The following is a 24333-nucleotide window of genomic DNA, read 5'->3' as shown; positions in this document are numbered from 1 at the left end:
AATTGGAAAGATTTTACTCTTGAGTAATTAATAAATTATATTCCACCCATTTTCTTTCCTTCTATTTCCTTTCCCATCCTAATTTGCTATCCAAACAAAGGAAATTATATCCCTTCCTTCCCCCCCCCCCCCCAAATCCCTTTACCCAAACACACCCTAAAGCGAAGTTTTTGGACTTGTATTTTCTCGTTTTATTGATCATAATATAGATTGATACGCCAAAAAGCGCGTGAATATTACAGGTTACCATCGGTAAAGGCACCCTTTCTTAGTGTGAGATTACAGAATAGGGACAAGTTTAACCTTAGAAGTTTATATAGTACGGAGTTTTCGGTATTCCATAACGGTGTGTTTGGATAAAGAAATGGGAAAGAAAAGAAGGGGAGGGAGGTGAAGGGGAGGGAAGAGAAAGGGAGGGAAAGACAGAAAGATAAGTTTTCCTTCCAAATCTCTTCATTGTTGGAGAGTTTAATTTTTTACAATTTCTTCCCTCAATTTCTCTCCCCTCCAATTCTCTTCCTTTCTCATTTGTTATCCAAACGAAGGAGAATCCATCCCTTTATTTTCTTTCCTTTCCTTTCCCTCCATTTCCTTCAATACAAATATAGTGTAAAAGAAAGTAGATAAGGTTGAATGTAATACATACCTAAAATACCCATGTGATGGTCGTTCATAGGGGCTACCAAATTCAAAGCAAAAAAAAAAAAATGTTTGATTTCCTAAGAGACCTTCGTTAGATTTTAGAAGGAACAAATGATGAACTACATTCTTCTGGATAAAATCCTAAAGAATTACAAAATCAATTTGATAAAATGTTGAAGCAATCCCGATTGCATTATATAAAATCTATAGATATAACTAAAATAGTTACCGCTGATGTCATTACTTTCCACAAGTCAACTTCTTAATAAAAAATTTCCAGTCAAAACTAATAATGACATCATTATTTTTTTTTTCAACATAAATAAAAATTTGAAAATGGTAAATTAATTATACATTCTTTTAACATATTTTATATTTAAATTGACTAATTATGCAATTTCAATTGGAGATTAAAGGAAGATTGGACTATTTCATTTTCTTATAAACATTATTTTTTTCTCCTACTCCATACATTTTATACAAATTATATGAATTGGGGTGACCACTCTATATTAATTTATCAATTTAATAGATTTTGCCTAAATTATTCATACAACGTACATATTACACACAAATCTTTACCCCTTTCTATAAATATGAGCAACAAAATTACTATTGCTTATGAACAGTACTGTAGCTTATGAACAGTGAATTGCCTTTTTTGCCCTGCTGCTTTCTTTCTCTCTTCTATTATTTTCTCTGTAATCATACTACTTTTTTTATTTTTTTTTCTTACCTCTCTCTTCCATTGAAGCGTACACTGCTTTTCTCACCTCCATCAAAACAATTTTCCCCAATTTCCCTTCTTCATCAACATCAATTCAAACCTTAAATCGTAAAACAGATTCGACCCTCATCAGAGTGGCAAATTCTTGGCCTAACCCTAGATTCCTCTTTCGATTTTCTGGGTTTGCTTATTTTTCCCGATTATCTAGCTGGAAATCAAGGGATTATCAAATTGGATTCAAATTAGAGCTACCCATTTCGTCGATTTTCCGGAAATTGGTTTATTCTGGGGATTTGAGAGGAGATTAAGATCAAGGTGATTGAAATTTTTTCAATTGGAAGCAAAATCGAGGTGCCCATTTCTTTGAACCTTCTATTGTTTAACAATTACAGGCACGTTTCTCATGAAGTAGTTGTTTCAATTTCATAGATTTAGGTGTATTTTTGTTTCTAGATTTTTAGATTTCGTTAAACCCTAGCCCTAATTTCCGATTTTTCCCAAATAAAAGCCTTTTTGTGTTTGAATTTAGAGGAAAACAACTGATTTTCTGAATGTAGGAGAAAGTATACGTGATTATGATGCAGCAATCGCTGCCGGTGACATGCGAATATGGATGAACGGAGCGTAAATGGATGCTTTCGAACCGCGAATTAGCTCAAAGGTCGAGGATGAAAGCAATTAGATGAGCTCCACTATTGCCTGTCGATCAAACACTCATGTTGGCTCTCTGGAGGAGATCGAGAAGATGGAAGAAGATGGAGGTAGGACAACAAGTTCGCGGTCAAAGAATTCCGAAGGTTTGATTTTCATTTATTATTATTTTTTTGCCTTTTTTAGTTCGATTGTTAGCTTGAGGGATTTTTCAAATTCGATTTTTTGTGTTTCATCTAAAATCCTGGTACACACTTTCTCCTTTTATAGATTGCATCAAATTTAAAGTTACTTCCAGACTGATAATTGATTAATATTGTTCAATTTAATTTCTGATTTGGTTTGGACTCAATTTTGGTGTCCTTGTTCTTCAGACTGTTTTAAGTGGTTGTTTCTGAGTTTTTTTTGTCCTCATGGGTCTTTGGCATCCAAAACATAAACTTTTCAGAATGCATTATATCATGAGTTGTTCACATGAGTTGTTCTTGCGGAAAGTTGCCCATCTAAAGTTACAAGTTATAAGAAAATGAAATTTTGATGAAAATTGTGTTGATAAATCAACTTTAAGGTCTGGTTCACAATTTACATATTATATACTGCATTTGCATTATTGCCATCATAGCCTATTCATTTTTAATCGTATATATATGGTGCTCCATGTCTGTCTACATTAATGTTTATTTGTGAGTATATTCTCATTTGCTCAATTCTGACTAAGCTCAAGTTTTGACCTCTTATAACTTTATAAGTAGTTGATTTATATGAAGGGGGATCCAGAGAAAATGGGAGGACAATAAAAGTATATTTTTTATATTTTACTGAACCATTTCTTCTAGGGTTCCTTAGATTCTGTAAAATTTATTTGGGTGGGAATTTTTTGGCATCAAAGATTAGGTGCGACAGTGACACTAGGTTTATAACATTTTGATTTCAATTGGAGTCAGTGTATAAGTTGATTCAAGTGAAATTATGGTGGTTGTTGGTACTGTCAGGGCTGCTGGAGCAATTGCGGCGGTTTATTTTGTGGATTATACAGGGCACTAAACATGTTTAAAGGAGTTTATTATGGTAAAGGGATCAGCAATTGGTACTTAAGAATTGGGTGGTAGCTGTTGTTGACACTTTGACTCTTTGAGGATTTATGCTTTTCTATAAATTTCCGAGGTTGGTTTGTGTTTTTTTCCTTTGGTGTTAAGATATATTGATGTTATAATTATCTTTTTAATATGAATCATCTGGATAAATTGACAAAACTATTATGATTAAAGTTTTAAATGGTTCATATTGTAACCAGTTATATTATGATAATTGATTTTTTTTTTCCAGTTTTGATATTGATATTTTTATCAGTACTTTTTTGTTTTTGTTATAGAATGGGACTTCTGAATAGATGGTGAAGATAGTAGAAACACTCAATTTAGGTAAAGGTCATGTAAAAGGTTGGGAGTCTGCTTTATGAAGACTGGGGGGAAAGAAATTTGATATAGTTCATGAAGCAGCTCAAATCAAAGTAATACACATTATTCAAAAGAGTATTAGAGAACTTAAACTACTTGATTTAATTGCATATAGTGCATGTAAGATGTAAGCATTATATATATTGTAGGACTCTGCTGAAACTATTGATCATGTCTCACAAGGTAGCTTATTGGACATGTTCCAAATGAAGCATGCTTTTGGACTTATGATAGGTCTTGTGTTCATGGAGCGAGCATCATGTGGTGGAACAAATGGTCTATGCAGCTACAACATTTGAATCAGCCTGACTTCCAGGAAATTTGGGCACCATAGCAATGGCTCTCATCCAGGTAAAATAGGATATTCAGGACAATGAGCATTATCAGTGATGAAATGTAAAATACTCCTGTCTTCTGCTAAAGTAATTATTCTGCTACTAAACTCTGCAGCTTCCCCCCGCTTTTCTGGGTGTAATTTTGATTTATAAAAGTGGAAGACGATCAATTTTACTGGTGAGTATCCTACGTGATGTAACATATATCATGTGCTTTTGTACTATTTATATGGTTTTCTGTATTATTTGGCGATTCAAGGTTAGTTGTTGCAAAATCTTGATGTCCTTTGTGTCCTATGTTTTTGTGCAGATATGAGAATTTACTCAACTTTTGAATTATTTTCCATAATTCTTCATGAACTTTACAAAGTACAAATAGCTATGATGGAAGAATTAAAACAGAACGTTTACATAATTACAGTATGCATGAAGAAGGCTTCAACAATAATTTAAGATGTTCAATGGTGAGTTTGAAGCTATCTTATGCGAAGTACTTCAATATCCAAACACGTTAATGGCACTACACTTTTATCTTTTCTGCTTTTGCTACTTTTGTTTCTGTTGTTGAGGAATTCTGGATTGGGATGGGATGTTCTTATGGATTATACAAATGTGATGTCATCTTGCTATAGTATTATAGTTGAACATGTACCAATTTCATACTCAAATTTCCCTTGTTTCTTGCAAGTATATGACAATGAAACTAATGTTTTTTCAGGCTGAATACATGCAGTTTTCGAACTTCAATATGCATTATGAGTCTGACTATGCAGAAACCTCTTGATCTCCAACTTTCAGCCGGTGAATTTAGTGGCCAATGTGTTGGTGAAGTTATAAAGAAGATTATAACTGGTAGAAATAACAATGATTGTAAATTTGATGTTCTTGGTGGAATTATATTATTAATTTTATAAATTTTCACACTACCTATTTTGGCTTGTACTAAAATTATTATTTAGCTTAGGATTAATTAATTCTAGCATTTACTCTCTCTAGACCACTACCATGTACTTAAGGTTGTTACAATCAATCGGATCAAATTTAAAATGGCTAGGGAGTTGGGTGAATGAGGCTCACTATGGATGAACAACGTTTGAGTTTTCGCATTTGTCATTGAACATTTTACCTCATTAATATCTTAAATTACACTTTAGTAAAAATTTATAAAAATTTAATATGTTAAAAGTGTACATTGTGACAAACTTAACATGATCTCATTTGATCATGTATTTTCTAATGTGGAGAGAGAGAGAGGGGTATGTCGAGAGAGAAGGAGCCAAGTTAGAGAAGAGCTGGAAAAGAGATCGAGAGTGATCAGGAGAAAGATACTTCCTCCGTTTCTATTTAGTTGACGCGTTTAATTTTGGCACATATATTAAGGAAAGGAGAGAAAGAGATAGAGAATGAAAAAACAAGTGGGGTAGCTTTTAAATGCAAGGTAAAAAATTTACCCAAAAAGGAAACGTGTCAACTAAAAAAAAAATTCCTAAAAAGGAATACGTGTCAACTAAAAAGAAACGGAGGTAGTATAAGACTGAGAAAAAAGGCCCGGGGAATGAGAAATTTTTTATCCTAAAATTCTTTGTAGATAAAATAATAAATACATACATATTTTTTATCCTCAAATTCTTTGTATTTCTTACTAAATAAACCAGTTATTTTATGAGGAATTAGAATATAATGGTTACTCAAGCAGAAAATGTCCATAAATATATGATGAACATACAAATAACGACAAAACAACAATCGTCTTTAAAAAAAAACACGATAAAACAACAATCAAAAGTTAATACTAATAACTTGGGGAACCGCGTGCAACGCGCGTGGGTCCACAACTTGTAAGCTAAAAGATATTGTTAAAATCATAAAATATTGTTAAAATCATGAAATTTTGTTAAAATCGCGCATCGCATGAGCCTAATCTAATTATTATTATAAAGATAATTAATTTAACAACCGTGGGTTTTCATTGGATAACAATAAAGAAATAAAACTAACTATACCTACATAGACCACGGCCAAAATCAACATAAGTTTAATGAAACTAGCTAAATGATCTAGATTTCCTAATATGCCCATAGAGTAGAGGTGATCAAAGGACGGGGCGGGCCAGCCAAGGCAATAAAAAACAGTCTACATGCTCAGGCCGGGCCAAACTTTGTGACAAAAAGTGCCCAAACCCGTAATATAGGGCGGACCGGGCTAAGTACTTAGGCTTTTTTGGACCGGGCCAAAAAAATCAGCTAAAAATCATAAATATGCATGCCCCTGCCCAAAAAACTGCCCAAAGCCCGCCCAAATTCGGGTCGGTAGAATTTGATCGACTCTACCATAGAGGTTTTTATGTTGTACCAAAATTTGATACAACCTCTGGTTCGTATTATATGCAACTTTGGTGTAATATTTGTAAGATATAAAAAATTCCAAAGTTTGCATATAATACGAACCGAAGGTAGTATTAAAATTTATGAAAATTAATGAGACATAACTTTAATTACTTTCTTCCATTTTTATCCCTATAAGTCAAAAAAAAAAAAAAAAAAAAAAAAAAAAAAAAAAAAAAAAAAAAAAAAAAAAAAATCAATGAGGATAAACTCAAATGAATTATTTACCAAAATAAGATGAAAAATAAATCTAAAATCATTAACCAAGTGTAACACAAAATTTGTTGAAATTTTTTTAAAAGATTTTTTATTTGTCATAAAATACCTTATAAAACCTAAATTTTGTGAGAAACTACCTAACAAAAATTAAAAAAAAAATTGTAAGAAACTACCTAATAAAAGGTAAAATGTTGTAAGATACTATCTTTGGCCGAATTTCCATGGTTGTCCTAATTTCACATTGACCAACCTCAAAACTCCCCCGAATCCATTGCGGGGATTGGTTTTCAATGGGGTGAAGGTTATTTTTGGGATAGTTGGAGAATATTTCAAGTTGGTCAGAGTAGTTTCGTGCTTCGAGATAGTGGTTTTTAGAGTTAGAGCCTTAGAGGTGGTGGTTTTGGGGTTGGATGGTGGTTTCAACGTTGTGGAGGTACTTTTTAAGCAGGATGTATGTGTTTGTTTTGGGGATGAAAATGGTGGTTACGGGGGTGTTTTGAGATGGGTCAACGGTGGAAATCCGACAAAGGTGATATTTTACAACATTTTACTTTTTATTATTAGGTAATTACTTACAACATTTTAACTTTAATTTATTAGGTAGTTTCTAACAACATTTATTAATTAGGTAGTTTCTCACAAAATCTAAGTTTTATTAAGTAGTTTCTAACAAAAAAAATCTCTTTTAAAAAAAATCTTTTACACGACTAATATGATCATTTTAGTCTCCTTAATAATTAACTTTGATTGGTCTTGGACAAGGTAATTAACTTTTCTACATACACCTAGCTAGTCAATTTTAAGGGTTATTTTTAGTACCTGTAACAAAATCCAAGTCTAGTTTAATTAGTTCTTTACCAATTAATTAAAAATTTAATTCCCCCCCCCCCCCCAATTCCCAGGCCGGGAGATCTTGTGAGAGGTTCTGGCTGGTAGGGCCATTCTCCTTACCAACCAAAAAAAAAAAAAATTAATTAAGAATTTAATTGCTCCTACTTCAATAAGTTGATACTCTTTACAACTTTAATTTGTTTTTACACTATAAAAGGGGTGTTGGTTGATATATTAAGAAATTCAACCTAATTTTCTTTGTTTAGGGTGTGATTTGAGCATGTAGTCCACCCTAAATCAAAATTGTGCTAGTTGCTTGGTTCACATTCTGGTATGGTTACAAATATTTCATCTACTGAAGTAACATTCTTATACGAAGTACCCATTAGAATAAAATGTTTTGCGAAGTTTGAACATGCATCATTCTTTTTTGGAGCATGAACATCATTATCAATCACCATATTACCCTCAAGCTCTACAATTTATTAAACTGTTCACATTCTCTTGTAACATCAAGAAAAATTACCATAACTAATAAACTGTTCACATTCACATTCTGTTTGTACACGATAAACTCGTTAATCAATTACATATATAGGAGTTCTAATATCCTCATATAACTCCTAAATTAGTACAAATTGGTTAACTAGTCAAAAATAGCCCCAACAAAGTATCTTTTATTGACAAATAGCCCCAACAAAGTATCTTTTATTGACATTTGTGTCTAATTTTTCACACTTTCGTGATAAAACATAAGCATCTATCAAATTATAAGGTTCTTAATGGAATATTATGTAATTCTTTCTTTAACTACTATTCCAAACTCTTTGAGAATCTTGAAATTGTAATCATCATAGGCAATCCTTGCACCACACAGAAAAAAGAGATTTCATGTACATCAACTCATCCTTTGACTCTTCCTCATCGCTCGCTCTTCACATCACTGATCAAACCGATCACAACCATTTCAATCAGCCAATCGTACTTAACCTTTACTTTGGCACCTTATCCTTTACCTATATCTTTGTAACCAACACAACACTTTCAACTATTCTCTTTTCTACCTTAACTTTCCACAACATAATTATATCCTTTTCACATACTTTAAGTACATGTATAAAGACATTGTACTACACCTAATTTAGATGCTCTTCCTCAATCCTTCAAAACAAAGGTACATACCTAACTACCTATTACTCTACTAGACACTTACCAAACCATAACTTATATCATGAATCATTGACCTAAATATTCCTCAAAACCAAAAGTAACCTCATAAAATAAAACCTTTTTATAAAAAAAGAAAAACATAATTAAACACTTGATCTAATTAAGTATCTAAAAAATCCTTAATCCAATAATTACTCCCATTTCCATCACACTTGTACAACACACATTAGCTGTAGCATCTTCATATAAATTCCTCCTTCTTTCACTCCTTTCTTTCTTTCACTCACATTTTCTCTCTCTAAAAGTCCAACCCCTTCCTTTCTTTCTCTCTCCTAAATTCTCTCTTCCTCCTATTTTCACTACCATTTTTCGCCGGCAAACGACAAAACGACGCCGTTTTTGTCACTGCCGCCGTAATGAACCCTCAGAACTACTCGAACCTACCCAAAATCGAATCGGACTCTGCACCGCCACACAATCGCGGTGTTCCGCTTCACCGCCGGGCACTTTCCGACACCACTTTCCGATTTTCCGGCGACGAAGACGATGACTTTCTCTTCGACATTGAGAATTTCAACCTCTCTTCTTTAGACATCCCGCCTTCGCCTCAAGGCGGTGCTGGTGCTGGTATTGGTTCTGGTTCTAGTGCTCTTCCTATGGCCGTTGATTCGTCGAAGTCTGACGAATCAAGCGGCGATAATCGGTCATCTTCTACTTCTTCTAGAGCTGCTATCCATCCCCCAGTTGCTCCGCATCTTCGGAGTTTGTCCGTTGATGCGGATTTCTTTGACGGATTGTCGTTCGGTGGTGTTGGTGGTGGTGATAGGAGGTTTAGTGGGGAAGGTGGTGGGAATGGTGAGAGGAAAGTTGGGATGCATCGAAGAACGAGTTCGATGGATGGCGCTTCGAGTTCGATGATGTTTGAAGGGGAGTCTATGATGGTGGATGGAATCAAGAAGGCTATGCCTCCTGAGAGACTTGCTGAGCTTGCTTTGATTGACCCTAAGCGCGCTAAACGGTTTAATTCTATCCTCTTGTTTCGATTTCTGCATTAATTTCGGTTTCATTTTTGTATTAGTTTGGTGTTTTTGTTTGTTGGGTATTTTTGTTGGTATTATGTAAACCTAAGTTGAATTTGGGTTTAATTGATTCTTGAAATCCGAGTATTAGTTTTGGACGAAAAATTGTGTGGTTTAATTGTCTTAATATAAGATGTCATAGTATTATTTGTGGTAGAATGTGGGATAGGATGAAATGAGTTTGCAGTGAATATATGGGATAGAGTGTGGAGTTACGGAGTTCGAGCTCGAATGCTAAAAGAATCAAGAATGGTAAGGATGAGGGATTGGGTTCTGGATAAAGAAACATGTTTGATATTGAATGTTCTGTAATTGAGTTTAATGTGTATGGTTTTCATTTTGATTATAGTTTTTGCTGGATTTTGATTGTTCATACAGTTCAGTTGTTTGTGGTTTACCCATAAGGAAAAAAGAATTCTTTTTTTGTTTTGGAATGAAATTATTTTTCTGGTTTGGATGGAGATAGATTTACCGTGTCAAATTGGTTCTTACCTATAAAAAGTGGAGATTTAGTTTAATGATTTTATGCTTAGGGGGCCAGTCTTTGGTGTTATGTTATGTTAGGTAGTATATTTGATAGAGTGTGGGAAAGGCTGTTGATTATCAGTTATATGTGGGATGCAATTTTGTGCACGAATTGAGTAGAGTTTGGATGAGGGATTTTGGTTGAATAGTAATGCATTTGGGGACAAGACTGGATAGTTTGGAAGAGAATGGCTCAGGTTGGACAGATTTTGAATGTTTAAGGAACATATTTTTATCGCTTTTTCAACAAAGAAATTACAGTGCACAGCCAACTTTCTTAAGGACTAACTACCAGATGAAGCAACAAATAAGCTGTTTACCACATTTCTTAAGGATTAATTATGGGGTTGTGGAGGATGAAGTGGACTTGCCCACAAGAGTGTTACACCATGTGAGACTGATAATGAGCTTATGACCTAGAAAAGGCCTCCTTGCATTTGGAATATAAAATAATTAATTTTTTGACATCTCTTAAGTATTATTCTAAATCTAAACAATTTCCTTAAAAGTTCATCAAGATGTCGGCTAAGAGAGATAATCCAGAGGTCTTTAATCACATACAAATGTCATCGAACAGCGGAAAGCTTTGGAAGCTTAAGTTTCCTTGTGAAACTCTATTTACCAAAAACCGAATCTAACAAGTAGTGAGGAGTAAAACATCTGTCTTTTTCCAATATATGTATGTGGCCCAATCGCTGGTAGCTAATTGTATTAGTTGGTTTGGCTAGTGGTTTTTTCTTTAAAGGCCATGTTTAGCAGTCATAAGATTGCTAATAGAAGTGAAGATGAAATTCTACTTCCATTCTGTAATGTTCTTTGCATTTTTCACAATACATTTATTTATTCTATATTTTTTGTTATGAATTGTTACATATTTAACCCATTACCTTATACAAAAGGAACCACATGTGCCCACTTACCTTTTGACCACGTCATTCCATTTCAACACTCTCTTCTTTCCTTAATTAGTGTGCATAAAATAACTGTGAAGAATTTCTACGATCATAGATAGTATTAGCCACATCTTTTGTAAGCCAATAAAGGCGTCTTACACAATTTTTTTTATTATATGGTGAGTTTATATAAATATGATATATATTGTACTGATATAGAATTATTGAAACAATTTTCCTCCAAACATTAAATGACCATTAGGAATATTAATATAATTAAAAGATAGTTTAATTTTTTTTTTTTAATTTATGTTTAGTTGTTTACTATCAAATTTATGTTAATTTTGTTTTCAATATTTTTTATAGTTAATTTTTTTTTAAAAAATTAATTACTTTAAAAAAAGGAAGTAATGGGCTTTCTATTAAATCTAAGCCATTTAATAATACAATAAAATTCATTTCACCAAATTTTCCAAAAGAGGGAAAAAGGTAAGTGAAATAATTGTGAGAACTGGACAATAAATAGATCATCTCAAATTCCATGTAAAGCCCATGGCCCATCTTTCTATTGCTCCATTTCCTCTTCTTTGTTCCTTCACCTCAAGTCAATCAAAGGGCTTCAACTACTCCCTCCGTTTCGTAATAATTGCAACACGTTGACTTTTGTACTATTCATATGCTTAATTTGACTCTACTTTTTATCAATATATGAATATATTGCCATGTAAAAGATTTTGTTTTATGTATATTTTCATTACATAAGGCTTTTATACTTTATGTTATATACTCGCTTTGTTTTTTTAAAAAAATGTATCACTTCCCTTTTATAGGTGTTTTTTTTTTATATGCATCACTTTTATAACTTTATACTATATTTTCTAATTTCTCTCTTACTCTAAACCTCACTCGAATCATTTTATCATTTCTATCTCTGATAGCCCCACTTAAAAGATAAAAAAATCTTCTCTCTCACATATTCTCTTTAGTCCCCATTTTACTTTTACTATAATAAATTATTTATCACTCACAATATAATGGGATAGAAATTTACTCTCCTAAAACTCCGTGCAATCTCAAATGATGCATTGAAAAAAAAAAAAAAAAGCAAAGGGAGTAATTACAATTATTAACGGCAAAGTTGTGCATTGACATGTGTGTCGGTGAAAGCATTACGGTTATTGTGAAAGTGAAACAAAGGGAGTACTATATTGACTATTGCTTACCCTGTAAGCTCACAGTTAGACAAATTAACTTATTTTGCGAGTATTGGTCATTTTACGCAATTAAATAGTTCCCGATAATTATATGTTTATGCTCCCTCTATCACAAAAAAACTTGGCGCATTTAATTTTTCAGGGTTAAAAAAAAGTAAATAAAAAACCTTTGATTGCTAATATCTTAAACTATTTGTTAGTATAATTTTAAAAATTAGATATTATTAAACTACATGCTACATATCCATCAAAATAATATCTTCAAATCCAGTTAGTGGTTTTCAAAGGAATTGTTAAGCATCCTTTGGGAGTGCTTAAAGTAAAGTAGCTGAAGTGTTTTATCCTTGATTAATTCCCAAATCTTGATTGAGGGTATGAGATGAAGGGGACTTGTTCCCTGAATAAAGTTCTACAGTATATTTATCCTTTAAGGTCATTCTGTGTCAACTAAGTGGCAACCAGAAACTCACCCCCCTATCTGTTCTCTAATGGCTGTTCCACTTCCCTTTTGGATGTTTTGAAATAGTTGATCCACTTCCCTTATTGATAAATCCCTACGAAATGACATCCTTACCCTTATTTTATAACTGAACCTCCCTAATGACTTATTTAACCCCACCTACCCTCACTTGTAACTCCCTTCTCCAATATTACCATCCCCTAATAAACCTTCTTTCTGTCTCTTCCTTTTAACTCATCTCCTCACCTATCACCAGCCCCCTTTCTGTCCCTTTCACCAACGCGACAGCTAATCCGGAGGCAAACACGCTTTCTCTCTCTTCTCACTCGTTAGTGTCGTTATCTGGAAATATGTGGTAGTTTTTTTTTTCTTTGTCTGCTGATTCGAAATTCTTGTAGGTCCAGCCAATCCATAGATCTGTATTTTAATCTGTGTTATTCTTTTGTTTTGTTCAGTTGTTTTGTTCAGTTGTCCAAAACTAATTTTATTTTATTATAAAGGTGATGATTTTCATATTTTGGTGGAATGCGGGTGAGGCTGGTGGTAGTAAGGGAAGGTGTGGTGGGATAGTTGTGGTGTACAGATGATGGTGGCAGTGGTGGTAAGTGGGTGGATATAGCTGACAGCGATATGTAATGAACAGTAGTGGATATAGCTGCCCTACATACCTATGGTTTGCTTAGGGGTGAAAATAATTAGGATTTATTCTAAAGTCCAATCCAATCCAACCTGACCCGAATTTTGCTTATTCGGATTGGATTATTTTCTAACATGGATTGGAATGGATTGGATTGAATTTTTGGATTAAATTAGATTGAGAGTGTTTGGAAATTGAAATTTTTGGATCCAAAATAGCCTAACTAATCGTTATTGATCGACTAACTAGTCCACGCTAAATTTGAAAAATGTTGATTGGATAAGGATAACCGTCAATGTTTGGGCTTGTTTTTGTAAAACTCTTGTATTAGATTATAAGTTCTAGTGGCCATTGCTCAACAAAATAATAGAAAAAAGTAATAATAAAATAAAAAGAAAGTGAAGTGAAGTGATAATTTAAATTTGAATTTTTGAATTGGAACCAAATGACCTTATTTAAGTTGGATTGGATTAAAGTTGGTGGAAATTCAGATTGGATTGAAATTGTGCCAAATCTTTTTTCGAAAACCAAATTTTCACCCCTACCTTCGCTTATAGGGGTAAATCTGATGCATGTTAACTGTATTTGAACTCCTGTAGAAGATGGTGGTGGTAGTCTGATAGTATATATTTGTGGTGATCGCTTTAGTGCTGGATCGAATGCTTTGATATGGAATAGTTGTTTAATGTGTGAAAAAAGAATACCTTATAATACTAGAAAAAGAATGACCATAGTTTCAGATTACAACTATTATTTTTACTTTGTACTCTTGCTTAGGTTTGTGCTAATTAATGTCCTTACTTTTTGGCATATTTTTTTTTTCTTTCTTTGTAATCAAATTGTTTTCTAGCTAATTTCCCTGTGACCTAATTAATACAGTATCATTTATCAACACATTCAACAATTGTCGCTGTGTAATTTTGTGTAAAATTGTCCTTTTGGTCAATCAGACCCCTTGGCTGATCCTTTTTATTATTTTTACAGGATTCTTGCAAACAGACAATCTGCAGCAAGATCAAAGGAAAGAAAGATAAGATACACTGGTGAGTTGGAGAGGAGGGTACAAACGCTGCAGACAGAAGCAACTACCCTCTCTGCACAAGTTACATTGATGCAGGTAAGTACAACAAATCACTTTGGACCTCTGTTTGGATTTCTTCATGATTCAATCCCTTTTGTTGGGTGCATCATCTTGTTGTCTTTTTCTTTGTTCACGATTTCACTACTCCCTGTTTAGCATTCATGTGTTGTTCTCTTTAGTTGGTCTAAATCCTCTCTGTTTGACATGTTATCCCTCCCATGATTGTCACCACCAAAGTCATTTCCATGGCGTCTAGAGTTGCTGTTTGATCATTTCAATGGCATTTAATATGTTGTTTGACATTTTGATCAAGTTGATATGCTAATTTGAATGTTTAAATAAATTAATTTGTGACCTTCTCCATTTGCTTGTATCAGAAATGCTTTTCGATAAATTAACTTTTATTTATTAGCATACTATTTCGTAGCTGTACAAAAACCTATGCAAATTAAACTACTAATTTATCAAACACCTTTAATGTTTGGAAATCTTGTCATCCTATCTACCAATGGCTTATTGCTGATGCCATTTACTGGCATGCAGACAGTGCATGATACTATATACAATTTTAAATTCTTTTCTGTGCTCTATTTTACCAAACTGAAATGATTTTGTTGATAGAGTGATTTCTTAGTATTTTGGTAAACTGAAATGATTTTGTTGATAAACTGAAATGATTTTGTTGATAAAGTGATACTATATATAATTTTAAATCCTGTTCTGTGCTCTATATATAATTTTGTTCTGTGCTCTATTTTACACTATCAAAAGTTACCCATATTTTTCCTTTTTCTTCCCGCCACACAGTAAATTACTGTACACCCGGTTTTTTAAGACATTTGTCAAGACTATTGTTTTAATCTACCCTGTAACAACTAAGGATATATGTAAATTTAAAGTGATTATTACCTCAGAAACCTGCTGAATGGATTGTAGAAAATGCTTTATGCTGGGGAAATTATAATTTGATTTATTTAGTAGTCAATCCTCAACCTAAATCGGAACATACTCCAGTATTATTGAGCTGTGATGTATATCCTATGTTAGTTCATTTTCCAGTCTTGACTCTCCTTCAAATCTTGTTTTTGACACCACTATTATATTTTACTTTAAGAATTTTTTCCTTCAAATCTTGTTTTTGACACCACTATTATATTTTACTTTAAGAATTTTTTGAGCCAAAAATACTCTTTAATCATGAAAAATAATACAATGAAAAAAAATGAAAAAGGCAAAACCTTTTAAATCATTGCACGACACTGAACTCAAAATTTCTTGTAATGGTTGAACATTACCCAAGCTGGAATTTAATTCTGGAATAAAATAACAGCTACAGATGCTTGTAGTATGCCTTATGGTATGAAATTCCTGCCCCCTGTTATTAGTAGGGTTTCAATGTGGTGTCTTTCAGTCCAATGTAACTAAAAAGAATGGGGTGTGCCTGCTTAAGTGATGCTAATGTGTACTTGCTTGAGAGTATCAAAATATAGATATTTCTTTGGCATATCTGTGTTTTTGTCACCACTCTTTTCTTTTTCTAGTCAGAGAGCAAAAAACTATTGTGAGTTGGGGGGTGTTGGGGTGATAGAGATGGAAAGGTGAGGAAGTAAACAGTCGAATCTTTGATAGCTTTGGCTTATAGAAATTGTCATAAATGTCAAATTTTGAAAGAGACTCAGGCAAGCCACTTCTTTTCTTGACTAGCAATGTCTTTCCCCTATCGATTTTCTAGGTTTTAGTATTCTTTCTATTAAGTATCAATCTTTAATATTCCCTCCGTTTTTAAATACTTGCTCCATTTCTCCATGCGTGGAGTTTTAAGAGAAATTGGAGAAAGTAATAAATATGGAGGTAGTGGAGTAGTTGGGAAAATTAAAAATTGTAAAAAACAAAAGTAGTGGATGAATAGGAGGAGAGAGAGTATTATGTTGGGTCCACTAAGTGTGAGAAATGAATTAAATATTGTAAAAGCTTTCCAAAAAAGGAAATGGAGTAAGTATTTAAAAACGGCCGGAAAAGGAAAGTGGAGCAAGTATTTAAAAACGGAGGGAGTAATAAGTAAACTAAGGCCTTGTTTGGTTCACCTTATTTGTGCTTATCTAAACTTATCTTATCTGGTCTGATTTGAATGTCAAATTTGACCAAATTTTGACCTTTAATATACGATAATCTATACGGGAAAAATATATCAAGTGGGGTTTGTTAGATTCGTAATAATGTGTATTTAATTAATATGTAATTTTCATGATTTTTTTCATTACGAAATTAAAGATATTTAGCGATAAAAACTGCACATAAAACGATGTTCTGATTTGAATTTATTTTTTCTGATCTGATCTGGTCTGAACTTATTTTTTCTGAAATAATTAAAAATAAGGTGAACTAAACAAGGCCTAACTCATTTACCTTTGTTTTTCCCTCAAAAAAAAAAAAAAAAAAAAAAAAAATCATTTACCTTTGTTTTATGTATTACTGATTATAGATTAAAGATTTAAGGTTTCTTGGAAAAATAACTGTTTATTATTCCAGTTTGTATTCTCATGTTTATCGATTTTTTTTTTCCCAACTGCATTTCACTTGCTCCTGTTTGTGTTCCTGTTTCCTGCAATATAGTTCAACTCCGGATGTGTTTGGTTGATGTAAAGTGTTTCACGGAAAATGATTTCCCTAGTTTCCCTCATTTGCCTTTATTTGGTTTATAAAGGGATGAAATACAATTTTCCAAATGGTGGAAAACAATTTCCTTTACAAAAGAAAGGAAGCCACATTTTCCTCCCTCCTTACTTCCGTTTTACTTTCCTCTCATCCATACCATTTCACTCCTATTTCATTTTTTTATAACTTTTCGTGTAAGAAACAAAGAAAAACTAAATTGCAATTGGAATTTTCTTTGAAAATATGTTGTCCATTGTTTCATTGAAATGTTTTTCGTCAAACCAAATGGAGCCTCCATGGGCCAAATTATTTGTGATATGGGATTGAGGCCCTTTATCTAATGGACATTACATGTGGGCTTCATATATTTTGACGGAAAACATTTTCAAGCTTCAGTTGTTTGATTTGTAAGGGTGGATAGTAGTGATTTTCCAAAGGTGGAGTGGAAAACCTTTTCCGGTTGAAAGGATGGAATGCCACAATTCCCTCCCTACTCCTGACATCCTTTTCTTATCCTCCCATTTATTTCTTCCCATACACTCTCTTTTTTCTCTTCCTCTACTAAGGTCTCTATTCTCTCCTCCCATCCATTTCCTCTGTAGAATTTCTCAAGGACAAACAACGGAAAACTATTTAAATAGTTAGGTTTACCCTTTAAAATTAATTTCCATGGAAAATCTTTTCCTGGAAAATGTTTTCCATTCACAAAATGGATCCGTAGTTGGCATAAAGGGCTGAAGGCCTTTTCATAATCTTGATAAGGAACTGAAAATTTTCTTACCTTTGAGTAAGCTTGGGCTCTTTGGAAGAACCCTTTGGCACTCTAGCTTTAAAACCAGGTTCTAAATTTTATGAAGCATGCACCAAAATCTATCTAGCATGTAATCAATACTTTGTTAACTACTAAGTAACATGCATTTAGATTTATAAAGAAGTTTTGAATCCTTTTGCAGATTTGTTAATATTTACTATGCGCTTTTTTATTGTAATACTCCACCTAGGCTAACTATATGTCTTTTTCGTGTAGAGAGATACTTCAGGATTGAGCGTTGAGAACAAGGAACTAAAATTACGTCTGCAGGCTTTGGAGCAACAAGCGCAACTGAGAGATGGTATATATCTGTTTCCTTAGGAAGAAAAACCTTGTATTTGCCACTTTGGTATTAAATATAACTTAGTAATTTGTGACCATTTATTAAGACAAGTTTTATGAGTTTTATTGATCATCCCTTCCCCCTGCTTTGTCTTTGTTGGCCTCGCAGCTCTTAATGAAGCATTGAGGGCAGAAGTTCAGAGACTGAGGATAGCAACTGGGCAAAATCTATCAGGCATCAACATTTCTGCTGGCAGGGGGCGGTATCCTCAATTTCCGACACATTTGCAGAATGCACCATCCTTCGGTGGCCAGCAGAACCAGCCACAGCATTCTCAAATACTCCAGCAGCAAGCTCAGATACTCCAGCAGCAGCAACAACAGCAGCAGCAGCAGCAGCAGCAACAGCAGCAGCAGCAGCAACAGCAGCAGCAGCAGTTCCAAATGCCTGATCAAGCAGCTGGCAACAACCTGAGTGCTCACAAGGATCTGAAGCCGAACTTCATGGAATTCAATCACAAGGGTTAAGGTGATTCATGAAGTTTTGACTTTCTTCTAGAAAGTTGATCTTGCTGTAAATATAATTGTTGTAGACCAACATTTTCTGTACTTGTAGTTTGTCATAGACCCACAGTTTCAATACTCGTAGAGTCGTAGTCTGTCGTAGACCCACATTTCGTTATTGTTGTAAAATTGCTTCAAAATTTATTTTAGATGAACCACAGTTAGAAAAATTATTCTCCAACATCCCCCTACTCCTAATCCCCTCCCCTCCCCCATAACACCAGCTTTTTAAGGAGATTCTTTACTGCCGACTATTGCTGATTTGCTTCATTGTTTTCTTGTTTAACATAAGAAGTTTAAACTTTGATCGAATATGATTTTGAAATGATTTCCAGAAGCTTTTGGGAATGAATTTGAAATTTATGTGTTTGAACTTATTATTTTATTTATTTATTTATTTATTTTTTTGTTAGGTTTCCTCTAAAAGAAAACTTTTCAATGGTTTGCCCATCGTTAAAAGTAGATAAATTCGTTGGGTAGATGTAGCATGTATCATTTAAGGTGTCGAACTAACATATAAAAAACATGTTTCAAAACTCCGTAGTATGTATTTGTTACCACCCTGTTCTTGAAGATATTGTCATTTTTTGTTCGAAAGTTTTCAGAGTTTAAAAGAGGAAGAAACGTCTAACAATGCTGTTGTATAATATTTCTGTTATTGATGACTTTGATTACAATTATGGAGACATGTGCTTAAACTTGTCAATTTCTTTTGTTATACGTATCTAGTATAATGTCAAAAATCCACGTTAAAAATGTTTGACAAAATAAATGTTTTGCTTGACTTGATGCTTTGCCGTATTCCTAACACAAGTGATATCCCATAATGGAGGCTAGGACCAGTAGTAATGAATTTTAGATGAGACGTGTACGAGTTTGGAGAAAACTTAGGAATCGAGTAGCTATCATAAATATTTGTTACGGGACTTTCTTTTTTAAAAAAAATACATATAAATTCATTACCAACATAGACTGAAGTAGGATCTAAAGTGATGTTATAAAAAATGCTTATTGCACAAAAACATCAAAGAAACATTTTCATAACTATTCAAGAAAACTACGGTCATGACGATAAAATTAATCACTCGTAAATTTTCAAGTACATCTTGCAATGGAAGTAAAACTCTTAAAATAGTAGTTTGGAATTAATTAGTGACACACATACTATACCCTCAACTAGTTAGCAACAATAAGAAAGTTCTTGATTAACATTGAAGCTCAAAATAAGTACTCTACCGTGGAAAAACCAGCATTCCATGGAACTTGAACCTTAACCATGTTCTCTTCATATTCAAACTCCATGTCTTCCCCATTGACTCTACATGATTTCGGCTTTTCAGAAGCGAAAACCCTCATTTCTCCAGCCCCTTTGACACCAACTTGAACCACCTCCTCAGTGATGTCAAAGGGCTTAACAGCTCCTCCAGAGTTGAGCATGTTTACAAGTCCAATAGGGGCAAACTCGACGGAGTTCCAAGGTAAGATTGTCACCGGAGAGACTACAATGAGCTCATAATCGAAGGGATCAAGCGATATTTCAATGGTCTCGGATGGCTTTGAGAGGACTAGTTGTTGTGCCTTGCAAAGGTACATGGCAAAACATTGCACTCCTTCAATAGGGAAGGGCTTGTGACCATTTTTCCATTCCACATCTTTTGGGCCAGTCTTACATGATGTAGGTTTGGAATACTCTGAGTAACATTGATTTCTTCTAAATTCGCGGTTCCATCCTCCTCCTTGGCAATTAAATACTCCAAGAACTCCATTAAACTGCATCAAGTAAACACACAATTTTCATTAAGCTTAAGAAAATCATCAACAATTAGACCCTCTAGTATGGATATCGTTATGAGTTCAGCTAATTGTCCAACAGTTTGGCACGTAAACTTAAACATCAACAATTAGAACCCCTAATATGGATATTGTTATGAGTTCAGCTAATTGTCTAATAGTTTGGCACGTAAACTTAAACATCAGCAATTAGAAGTTAGAAACCCTAATATGGATATTGTTCTGAGTTAAGCTAATTGTCTAATAATTTGACACGTAAACTTTAAAATAAGTTACTAGAAAAATGCTTAGTTACCTTATTGAGGTTCCAAATTTTGAGCATAGTTTTGCCATCATGCAAAGGGTCAACAAAGAGACAATCCCTTGTAGGAAGTGCATAGTACTCGCAACGAAGGATTGAACCATCAGGCATGACAAGCCTCTTGAGTAACGAGAAGTTGTGCTTGCCGACCGCGTCACTAACATAGATCGGTCCACCAGAGATAGCACGAGAAGCAGCATGAAACTCGGCACATGGGTGGGTTGATTGAAACATGTCCCAGTCAGGGTGTATGAAGTTGCCCATCCATAAGCTGTTGTATGCACAATGGACCATGTGACAGCCTTGAAGCCAATATGTACCATTTATGTCACCATATGGGTCAGTTGGCCAAAAGTCGTCCCCTGTTTAAACATCATCACCCCACATTAAGAGTTACGACCATGTGTCAAAACAAATTATAAAATCATAAATAGATCTTAAAGGCCCTTAATTAGGTTACATTACATCCTACTCCGTATTTACTTAAATTTTCCTTATCTTTTATATCAAATTCTGGACTTATCTTAGACCGACTTATGATTGTAAAAGAAATCTCATAACTCTTATTTGATATTAATGAACATTAATTGATCAAACTTACGCTAAATTGTTTTTCTCTAAACATTTTTTTTAAAGGTGATGAAATAAACGAAGGGCCTGTTCTCTTCAGTTCATTTCAGCTCCAATCAGTTCAGTTTCTAATTTCCTTCTCTCATAAACAATTCATTTTAGTTCAGTTCAGTCTAGCTCTAATCAGTTCAGTTCAGATCAGTTCAATAAATCAGATGAGGCCCGAAGTCTAAGAACAAAGAGGTTAAACGTACCAACACGACCGAGACAAATGGTCTCAGTGCCAAGGAGCATGAAATCGTTACATTGCTCCATGCTAGCAATTACACCATTGCCTTTGAAATGCTTCTTTACTGATTCAGTTATTGCCTTGTAGTATTTTTTGGCAAGTTCAACCCTCCCTCCATAGTCCTCTGCCATCATTTCCAACAACTGCAACATCACCAATTAACCAAAAATAATGGTCATTTACAGAACTAATGACAAATGATGATGATGATTTCTACTCATTATTTCCAAGTTAATAGGTTAGTAGTTGTATCCTTTAAGAAAACATTACATCAATAACTATAAAATTAAGAAAATACTATACACGGCCTTAAGGGTTATGTATAAGAAGCTAAAAGAGGAAAGTGTTAATGAAATATCTTCATTAATTACACTGATTTATTCGTATTTTTGTCATACATTCTTAAACTAATACCAAATAACCCTTATGGCTACATATAACATTACCCTAAAATTAATTAATTGGGCAAAATAGAAAATCATTCATAATTAATGAGTCATAAAATTAGCACATGGCCTCCATAGTCCATATGCATCCCACCACCAACCCCCTCTTTTCGGATAACTTAAACAATTGTCTCAACTTTCAGACTTAAAAGACGGAAATATATATACTCTGTATTTCGTAGGATATGATTTTAAATTATGCATACAAGTAACGTGTTTGTTATTGACTATTTATGATGGTAGTTATATTGTACTATTCTTCATTAGACGGTTACAGCTTGTTAACAAGTTAGTTAGCCATTGCTTAAGACGAATATTTCTTGACTAGGACAAGAGGAAAATTACAAGCCATAACTAACTTATCCCATTCCAAATACATTTTCATTTATGCCTAATAAAGATTTGCTAAGGTCATTGGTTAAAATAATATAATGTCATTTTTAATACACAAATAATGATGCATGAATAGAATTAAATAATTCTTTTAGAAACCTTTCTTTCCAAACATTTAGACACGCATTGTATTTATTCTATTGTAATCAATTGTAACTTGTAAATAAGTGACACATGCAAATATAATTGCTATAAAGTCAAGTTGATGGTAAAAATGATAATAATACCTTGAAATTGTATCGAAAAAATAATATAAATGGAACTAAAATAAGGGATAAAAAAAATTGCTGAAAACTTACATGGATGACATCAACTTTGACTCCATCAATTCCACAATCCTCCAAGTGAGAATGTAACCCTTCATAGAGTTCATGGGCCAATTCAGGCTGGACCAGCCCAACACCATTATTAACAATTTTATCCACAGCTAGATCCTCCATTGTCATTTCAAGGCCCGGCGAGAGCTTCGGGGCAATAACTTGGGCCTTTGGTAAGCCTGGCACATTGGGCCTAACCCCTCCCCAATAGCCCATAAAAGCATGCCATACATACACATTCTCAACAGTCTTGAACTCCTCCTTAAGGTCCTTTACAAAGGCCTTCAATCCCATATTGGGCCTATCATCATGGTTGATATCCTTTGGAGACTTATAGTCCCTAAACTTGAAGTTTTCCTCATACTTGATCAATCTACATGGCATTTGCTCCCCGGCCGACGTCCGGTTTATCCCTTCTTGGTCGGTGATTGGGTCATCGTCGTGGCAAATAGATTGCCACCCGTCATCGATGAGAACGAGGCCGGGTGGGATGCCATTTTCGACGAGCCCCTTGACACCTTCCCAAACACCTTGAGGCTCCACTTTAAGGTAAAATGCATCCCAAGTACACCATCCAAACTTGTCCACTATCCCTGGTGGACATTTCTCCTCCAATAGCTTGAATGTCCCTAAATGGGCCTGGACCTCCTTCATCGTATCCTTAACCAACTTAAACGGGTCAGGCCCAGCCCTAACATAAAGAATGGCCCGAAACGAGTCACCAACCACTTTAGTGGACCCACTCTCAACACAAACATCCACATAATCATCAACCGAACCGGGCTGGAGCGAGGCCCTAAATGGGCCCTCAATCAATGGAAGAATCACAACATAAGGCCGGCCCAAATCCTCATCCGACTTAAGGATGAGGATTTGGGTCTCGTGTTCGAGGTCCCGCCCATTGGACCCGGTCCAATGGGTGGTCCACCACACTTTAAACCTGAAAATACTCATGAAGGGAACATCCTTGAGCTGGCCCACGGGCACAACATGCCGGGCTTCTGGCCCGGAAGCCTCAAAGCCCACAAAAAGCCCACCAAAACCCTCTTTCTTAGTCCCCTTGATGTTAGATGGTACGTTGGACAATATCACATGACCATCCACCTTGAAGTTTGACTCTTCCAAGGTAACAATCGGAGACGTGCCATCACAACCATCATGGTTAGCAACTACCTCGGACGTCCCGGTATTCGCCTTGCTTATGCTTGGAGCCATATCTATGGACAATTGTTGCTCAAAATTGTATGATAAAATGGGCTCAAAAGAAATGAGAACTTTTTTTTAGTTTGTGTAAACTACACAAAAACTAAAGAATATGGTAGTAACAATATAGATATATATATATATATATATATATATATATATATATATATATATATATATATATATATATATATATATATATATATATATAAATAAATAAAAATGGGAATAAATGGTGATAATTTTTAACTTTCATGGAATTCGCTAGAAGTTTGAGGTAGAGCTTGTAGTTGAAGATGTAAAGAATATGATCGGAAGGTGCTTAATTTATAGGCATTAATATGTATGATAGCATGAATGTATTGGTGGGGTCACAAATTTTTAATTCAAAGAAAATAAAAGTGGA

General features: G+C 34.2%; 2 protein-coding genes and 1 long non-coding RNA gene across 5 annotated transcripts; 2 read left to right on the top strand and 1 right to left on the bottom strand.

Moving 5' to 3' along the window:
- Window positions 1-1303: 1303 nt before the first annotated feature.
- On the top strand, window positions 1304-4888 carry LOC145614624 (uncharacterized). 3 transcript variants are annotated; one of them, XR_014107131.1, is made up of 7 exons: window positions 1304-1720; window positions 1927-2166; window positions 3013-3184; window positions 3393-3828; window positions 3928-3990; window positions 4123-4276; window positions 4531-4888. It is a non-coding gene; the product is annotated as an uncharacterized LOC145614624 (long non-coding RNA). The 3 variants fall into 3 exon arrangements; XR_014107129.1 differs by having other exon boundaries at window positions 3013-3828; XR_014107130.1 differs by having other exon boundaries at window positions 1304-1761; window positions 3013-3828.
- Window positions 4889-8709: 3821 nt separating this feature from the next.
- On the top strand, window positions 8710-18787 carry LOC145614371 (transcription factor VIP1-like). The gene is made up of 4 exons (XM_081669422.1): window positions 8710-9434; window positions 14209-14341; window positions 17988-18072; window positions 18223-18787. Exons 1-4 carry the CDS (start codon window positions 8833-8835, stop codon window positions 18579-18581), a joined length of 1179 nt encoding a protein of 392 aa, XP_081525548.1. The 5' UTR covers window positions 8710-8832; the 3' UTR covers window positions 18582-18787.
- An 874-nt stretch (window positions 18788-19661) lies between these two features.
- Window positions 19662-24030, bottom strand: LOC145614343 (galactinol--sucrose galactosyltransferase-like). The gene is made up of 4 exons (XM_081669390.1): window positions 22707-24030; window positions 21534-21711; window positions 20704-21071; window positions 19662-20387 (listed from the first exon to the last, which is right to left on the bottom strand). Exons 1-4 carry the CDS (start codon window positions 23937-23939, stop codon window positions 19836-19838), a joined length of 2331 nt encoding a protein of 776 aa, XP_081525516.1. The 5' UTR covers window positions 23940-24030; the 3' UTR covers window positions 19662-19835.
- Window positions 24031-24333: the final 303 nt, after the last annotated feature.

Source organism: Chenopodium album, chromosome 25 (assembly GCF_948465745.1).
Source record: "Chenopodium album chromosome 25, dcCheAlbu1.1, whole genome shotgun sequence".
NCBI classification, from domain to species: Eukaryota; Viridiplantae; Streptophyta; class Magnoliopsida; order Caryophyllales; family Amaranthaceae; genus Chenopodium; species Chenopodium album.
Note: the sequence above shows the minus strand (reverse complement) of the source record. Positions and strands in the feature narration are given on the sequence as shown.